We start from the raw sequence: 7,782 nt of genomic DNA on the forward strand, positions 1-7,782 counted from the left end.
TGCTGCAAGGTCTGCGCCAAGCAGCTCAACGAGGACTGCAGCAAGGCGCAGCCGTGCGACCACACCAAGGGGCTGGAGTGCAACTTCGGCGCCAGCTCCCGCGCTCCGAAGGGGATCTGCAGAGGTAGGACGCTCGCGCGTGGGCCCCTGGAGGGAAGATACGAGTCCCCGTAGTCCAGAAGTTTAGTAATGTTGAGACCATGTATGGTGAGGCTTTGTTGTTGGTAGCTTGGCAGAAAGGCACATGATTTCAGCAGTCTGGAATGCAATTCAGTGTGTCTGGGCCCAACGAAAGCGCATACGGAAAAGTGATTCCTGACTGACTTATTGTTCTGGGCTGGAGCCTCCCGGGGACTGTAGGGAACTTGACCATAAATTGAATTTCACAGCAGAAAGTGTGTATACGTTTCAGGCGCCGGCTTGGAATCTTAACTCGATCCCGTTCTACCTTTCTCTTTCGGTGATCTCTGCAGCTCAGTCCGAGGGCAGACCTTGTGAATACAACTCCAGAATCTACCAGAACGGGGAAAGCTTCCAGCCCAACTGTAAACATCAGTGCACATGTATTGATGGCGCCGTGGGCTGCATCCCTCTGTGTCCCCAAGAACTGTCTCTCCCCAACTTGGGCTGTCCCAACCCCCGGCTGGTCAAAGTTACCGGGCAGTGCTGCGAGGAGTGGGTCTGCGACGAGGACGCTGTCCAGGACCCCACGGATGACCAGGACGGCCTGGTCGGCAAGGAGCTGGCATTCGACGCCTCCGAGGTGGAGCTGACGAGAAACAATGAATTAATTGCCGTTGCAAAAGGCAGCTCGCTGAAGCGGCTTCCCGGTAAGTGGAGACGGAGCCCTTGAGACGTTGTACTGAAATGCATGCCTGGTGTGGAGCCTCCGCGAAGGGCTTGGGTTGTGCGTGTCCGCAGGCCTCGCATTAGTCTCTCCTCTTGTCTGTCGCTCTAGTTTTTGGGATGGAGCCTCGCATCCTATACAACCCTTTGCATGGCCAGAAGTGTATCGTTCAAACAACGTCCTGGTCCCAGTGCTCAAAGACATGTGGCACTGGCATCTCCACGCGAGTCACCAACGACAACCCCGAATGCCGCCTGGTGAAAGAAACCCGAATTTGTGAGGTGCGGCCTTGTGGACAGTCTGCCTACAGCAGCCTGAAAGTGAGTTCCTCCAGGGACGCGTAGACAGCTCCTTGGCAGGTGGGTGGGAGTGTGAGCCCCCTTTTTCAAGAAAGAGAAATATCATCCCTAACTTTCCTTCCCCCCTGTCTTTTCCAGAAAGGTAAGAAATGCAGCAAGACCAAGAAATCTCCGGAGCCAGTGAGGTTTGCTTACGCCGGGTGTTCGAGCGTGAAGAAATACCGGCCCAAATACTGCGGCTCCTGCGTGGACGGTCGCTGCTGCACGCCCCAGCAGACCAGGACGGTGAAGATGCGGTTCCGCTGCGAGGACGGGGAGACGTTTTCCAAGAACGTCATGATGATCCAGTCCTGCAAATGCAATTACAACTGCCCGCATGCCAACGAGGCGGCGTTCCCCTTCTACAGGCTGTTCAATGACATTCACAAATTTAGGGACTAAACGCTCCCTGGCTTTCCAGCTCGCGGGTAGACACACGAGGGAGAGAAGCGTGTCAGAATCAGAATCACGGAGACTTGGGTGGGGGCGGTGTGGGTGAAGGGACTCATGGTAGGAGGGATGCCCTGCTCATTCTTGAGTAGGATTCAGGGCTTTCGAAACTGCCAAGGGTGCTGGTGCAGACGGACACTCATGCAGCCGCCACGGGAGAATACTTCGCTTCATAGTATTGGAGCACATGTTACTGCTTCATTTTGGAGCTTGTGGTGTTGATGACGTTCTGTTTTCTGTTTGTAAATTATTTGCTAAGCGTATTTTTTTCTCCAGGCTTTTTTCCTTTCGGTTCTATCATTGTAAGAGATAATGAGATTAGTCGGACAGTTAAAGCCTTCCTTCCTCCTTTGGTCCTTGGACAGAAGTGGGAGGGCATTCCATCCCTTCCTGAAGGGGACACTCTATGAGTGTCCGTGAGAGGCAGCTATCTGCACCCTAAGATGCAAACAGAAATCAGGTGTTTTAAGACTGAATGTTTTTATTTATCAAAATGTAGCTTTTGGGGAGGGAGGGGAAATGTAATACTGGAATAATTTGTAAATGATTTTAATTTTATATTCAGTGAAAAGAATTTATTTATGGAAATAATCATTTAATAAAGAAATATTTACCTAATATCTGAGTGTACGCCATTCAATATTTAAGAAGCCCTCCAAAGTCGTTGAGAACAATCTAACTCGTGTATTCAGTTATTCAAGCAAGATTTATTGGGTGCCTTATACATCAGGAATTGTTCTAGGTGCCTTATTGGGATGCAGCAATGAGTTAAGTTATAAAAACAAGATAATGATTGCTTTTAAATCTTCAGCAGAGGAAAATCTTAGCACATAAAGTAAATATTTTAAAAACATGTATTGATCACTAAGTGTTATATAAAGCACAAAAGACTTTGGAGATAAATTGTGATTTTAAAAAAAATTAATGCTTTATTTCCATCAGAATGAAAAGCCTAAAGGTCATAATCACTCTGGGTATAGTGGAGTCATTTATCTTTTCAATGACCAAGTTACTATGCAAGTGACTTCAGTAGAGGAGAGAAACCCTTTAATGAAAATAGATAATTCATAACCCCAGCTGCCCACGTCTAAAACCATGGGCAGGATTGAATAAGGTTGGACAATGTATTATAAAGGGTCACTTGTTTATAACTTAATATTTTCCCAATATCTCTCCTAAAAATCAGGAGAACTACTTACAAATTCATCCTTGGCTGATATTAGAGAAAAAAATCTATAGGAGTCAGTTTGTTTTCACTAAATGAGCTTTGTAGCATGACTTGCGTTAATCCTAATAAGCCGGTGATTAGGTAAACATGCTGTTAAATGCAAAGGAATGCAAGGAATTTCAAGTACTTTTCCAATAGCGTGAGGACCAAGCCACCCCATCCCCCTTTCCTTTTTATAATATACATTATATCGATGGGGGAGGGCGTGGTTAGATCAAGCTGGCTATCCAGAAGGTCAAAGGCTAGACACAGAGCATTCCTAAAAGAAAAGGGCCTGAATCATAGGTCTAGGAGAGGTTGGGAAGGCTGCATCAATGTTTGTGAAAAGGTTGGTAGCCTGTTTCAGAAGAATCTACATCTTTAGAAAGCGCTGACAATAAACCTTTTATAGAGAGAAGTTTTCCTTTCATCGTCAGTCTTGGCTCCTGTTCAAATCCATAGTGAAATATTTCAGTCTGCACTTAGTTAAGAGAGCACTCGAATTTTTAGGCATAAGAGAAAGTGTTTTTAAAAAGTGGGCGGGAGAAGACAGCTCCAGCGGTCCCATAAGGGATTTTAAAAAATAGGTTAATTAATATTGATGCTTTAATGAAGACCTACAGGAAAAACACTGCCTAAGCATCTGTCTGAAAGCCTTATTGAAATGCTTAAAGGTTCATATAAATGTGCTAGTAAAATCCACGGCCAAAAGCCTTCACTCTTCTGATTTGAACTTGCCTGAAATATTACAACTTTTGTGCCTTCCGAATAGTCAGTTTTTCTTGCTGGAGGCATTCAAACTTTAAGGTATCTGGGAATTCAAACACCACCTGGCCCAGTCATGGATGCAGTTAAACTTGTCAGTGCAATATAACATGTGAAATGTAATCAAGGTGTGAGGTTTTTGTGGTGCAGTCCTGCTGAACAGACATCTACTTCCACAGGCTAGATTTATACATTCCCAAGCCCCAATCCTGAAGTGTGGAGCCCAACAAATTGCTTCTTGTGCAGAGATCAAAGAGCAATATATTACAGATCCTTTCAGGGTGTGGGGATGTGATAGTTGCCCAAATAAGCTCAAATGTGAAACCATACCTAGCAAGGGAAAACCTCATCTTTGGATCATTATTCTCCTCCTAGAAAATACAATGAGGATGACGTGAAAGTATCGATTCTTTGTGCAACAAGAGTGTTCAATTAATAACGAAGATGAATAAAAGAAAGTTATGTGTATGTTATTTGGTTATAGAAAACACTGAAGCAATTAAAAGTAGTTGAAAATGAAATTATGATATTTAGAACATGTAAGTTGTACCTACGTCAAGAGTGGAGCTCTGCCCACTTCAACTATGAAGAAAACAAAAAATGAAAAAAATCCTGGTGGTCTTGAGTGGTTTTATTGGTAGAGATTTTAGAACTGAGAGTTATAGGGTGACCTCAGAATCTTAGGCATTCAATGAATTTTAAGAAATACTTTATGGGACATTTAGCAGCACAGCGAGGAGTCTCCCTGTGACAACTTTTCATATGAACATATGTACCGTCTGCTCCACAAAGAGATACCACTGAGTCAAACTTAGCAAAGCACTCTTTAGAGTTATGTTTCCAATGGGGGAACAGATTTGATTTGTTCATACACTCTTCTCCCAGCATTCTGGCACTATTTGAAAGTCAGTTGAGCAATTGCAAAGGTTCAATATGACCACAGTACAGAGCAAAGCTGTGTTCTGGGCCGAATGGCAGGTGGTACGATCGAAAGAATCCCAGACTGGAATCAGGAGACACGTCTTTTAGCACCAGCTCTGCCATTAATTCACTAGGTAACTCTGGGCGAGTTTCGGGATCATTCTCTCATGTCAAAATGGGAAAATAGCTTCCAGCGTTTTTGTCACTGCCTCCCAAATCTTTTTTTATATACTCCCTTTAATATACGGACTCCTATTCCTTATACGCTTCGTCTGCTCAAGTAACCAAATGTGTGCGGTAAAAACTGCTCACATCTTTCTGTGGTCAAAATGCACTCATTTCCATAAAGCCTTTGAAGATGTTCTGTTGCTAGAACATTTTCTCTTTACCCTCCAAAGCACCTCTGGTTACAGAACACGGAAGTCCCTGGGTCCCACAGTCTATAGGTCCATATTTTGATCTCATTGTATAGCCCCAATATCTGGGTCTTTAACTCTCTGTCTTAAACAACTGATGCTTTAAAACAAAGCATATTTTGAAGCGTGACAATGATATATGTGTCCTGTGACTAGATCAGATGTATTTGTGACTTACTTCATTGTTGGTGGGCAGTGCTCATCCATGTAACCTTACACTCAGTTGCACTTGCTAGTGTTTTATAGTTCCCATATATTCTGTTCATAGATTCTTCTGAACCCACCTGTTTCTCAGCGCCAGGCTGAACATCCAAATTAAACCACCATTATTCTTGCTTGAATTACCAGAATGGCCACCTCCCTTGTAGCACATTGGATTTTCTTTTTTTTTTCTTTTTTTGAGTCAGAATCTCCTCTGTCACCTGGCTGGAGTACAGTGGCACCCTCACGGCCACTGCAGCCTCGATGCTGGGCTCAGGTGATCCTTCTGCCTCAGCCTTCCAAGTAGCTGGAAGCACAGGCACATGCCACCATGCCTGACTTTTTTTTTTTTTAGATTATAGAGATGCGGTCTTGCCATGTTGCCCAGGTTGGTCTAGAATCCCTGGGCTCAGGCAATCCTCTCATCTCCACCTCCCAAAGTGCTGGGATCACAGGCGTGAGCCACCACGCCTGACTCAGCACATTGGATTTTCTAAAGGTAGTTGCAACAATATCTCTCACCCACACATGCCCTTCTGCAACATGACCCTGTTGCTCCATCATCAATAGGTGGGCTTCATTTTTCCACCCTCTTGAATCAGGGTGAGCTCTTTGACCTATGAGTATGGAAGAAGCAATGCAGCTAGTCCCAGTTCCAAGTGTAACAATAGCTAGGCACTCCTGCTTTCTTTCTCTCCAAAATGAGATTCCATGTCAGAAACTTCTCTGCCCTTAGACCAGCAGACTGTGAGAAGCCCAAGCCACATAGATAGGCCCTGGAGAATAAATTGTCATGTAAGGAAAGAGAAAAATCCAGGAGCACTTGGGTATCACACCTGTGCATGAAGAAACCATCCTGGAACTGGAACCTCCAGCCTCAGTCACCCCAGCTCATGTTGTGTGAACCAGAGATGAGCTGCCCAGTTGAGACCTTTCCATAGTTCCTGACCCATGAAATAGTGGACAAACTAGTACAATAATTTAAAGACATATGTTTTAGGTGTTGTTTGTTACACAGCAGTAGATAACAAACACATCACTGGCTTTCATTCTTGCCCTCCAACGATCCATTCTCCTTCTAGGAGCCCGAGTGGCTCTTTCAAAATATGAATCAGAATACGTCAATCTTTGGCTTAAAAGTTCCAGTGACTTCCAGTTGCCCTTGGACTAAGATTCCACCTCTTACTTGATACCCAAGTCCTGGACCTCACCTACTGCCTTCCACTCACCCTCATTCACTATACTTCCACCTGCCTCTTCCTCTTCTTTGAAAAAGCTAAGTTCCTCCTCAGGGCCTTTGCACTAACTGTTCTTGTCATGCAGGTCTCAGTGGAAATGCTGCCTTCTTAGCAATATCATCACCTAGTCTAAAAGTAGTTCATTATATCCTTTCTTTTCTTTTTTTGAGTTGGAGTCTTACTCTGTCATCCAGACTGGAGTGCAGTGGCACACTCCTAGTCATCACAGCCTCAACCTGCTGGGCTCCGGCGATCCTTCCACCTCAGCCTTCCAAGGAGCTGGAACTACAGGTGCACGCTACCATGCCCGGCTAATTTTTGATTTATTGTAGAGACGAGGTCTGGCCAAGTTGCCCAGGTGGGTCGCAGGCTCAGGCAATCCACTCGCCTCAGCCTCCCAGGGTGCTGGGATTGCAGACTGAGGCACTGAACCCGGACTTTCTTTTCTTGCTTTCTTTTTTTTTTTTTTAAAGTCGGAGTCTCACTCTGTCACCCAAGTTGGAAGGGTGCAGTGACACAATCTGCAACCTCCACCTCCTGGATCCAGGCAATCTTTCTGCCTCACTCTTGCAGTAGGAGTATACAATTAATAAAGATGAATAGAAGTAAGTTTCATCTATCTAATTTGGTTATAGAAAAAAACTGAAGAGCTTTAAAGTAGTTGAGAATGAAATTATAATATTTAGAGCATGTGAGTTTTACCTACATCAAGAATGGAACTCGGCCCACGTCAAATATTGAGTAGCTATGACTACAGGTGTGCGCACCCACACCAGGTTAATTTTTTGATTTTCTGAAGAGATGAGGTCTTGCTATGCTGCCTAGGTTGATCTCAAATTCCTGTGCTCAAGCAATCCTCTCACTTAGCCTCCCAGAGTGCTGGGATTACAGGCCTGAGCCACTGTGCCCAGTCTGAGATGTAGTTTCCTCATAGCACTTAGGACTACCTGATATTTTATTAATTTACTATTATTTCTTTTTAAAATTTATTATACTTTCTTATTTATTTATTTATTATGAGAGGAGAAGTTTTTGTCTGTCCTTTCACCACCATAAAAAACATCAGTTGACACCATGCCTGGCATAAAGTAGGTATTCATTCATTTAGAGAATAAATGTGAGACCAGGCGCAGTGGCTCACACCTATAATCCCAGCACTTTGGGAAGCCGAGGTGAGAGGATTACCTGAGCCCATGGGTTTGAGATCAGTCTGAGCAAATTGGTAAAATCTCCTCTCTACAATAAATCAAAAAATTAGCCGGGTATGGTGGCGTGTGCCTGTAGTTCCAGCTACTTGGGAGGCTGAGGCGGAAGGATCATCATCTGAGCCCAGCATGTTGATGCGCGGTGGCCGTGAGCTTGCCATTGCACTCCAGCCTGGGTGACAAAGTGAGACTCC

General features: G+C 44.5%; 1 protein-coding gene across 1 annotated transcript; it reads left to right on the forward strand.

Moving 5' to 3' along the window:
• Positions 1 to 6: 6 nt before the first annotated feature.
• CYR61 (cysteine rich angiogenic inducer 61) lies at positions 7 to 2,255 on the forward strand. Its single transcript, XM_008064804.1, has 4 exons — positions 7 to 124; positions 474 to 830; positions 959 to 1,167; positions 1,285 to 2,255. Exons 3-4 carry the CDS (start codon positions 967 to 969, stop codon positions 1,585 to 1,587), a joined length of 504 nt encoding a protein of 167 aa, XP_008062995.1. The 5' UTR covers positions 7 to 124; positions 474 to 830; positions 959 to 966; the 3' UTR covers positions 1,588 to 2,255.
• Positions 2,256 to 7,782: the final 5,527 nt, after the last annotated feature.

Source organism: Carlito syrichta, unplaced genomic scaffold (assembly GCF_000164805.1).
Source record: "Carlito syrichta isolate Samal-C Ts95f unplaced genomic scaffold, Tarsius_syrichta-2.0.1 Scaffold308051, whole genome shotgun sequence".
Lineage (NCBI taxonomy): Eukaryota > Metazoa > Chordata > Mammalia > Primates > Tarsiidae > Carlito > Carlito syrichta.

Bases quoted from the DNA above. Each gene is read 5' to 3' on its own strand.
- CYR61 (XM_008064804.1), top strand. From the start codon at position 967: ATGGAGCCTCGCATCCTATACAACCCTTTGCATGGCCAGAAGTGTATC. The intron at 1,168-1,284 runs GTGAGTTCCTCC...TGTCTTTTCCAG, and splicing joins CTGCCTACAGCAGCCTGAAA to AAAGGTAAGAAATGCAGCAA.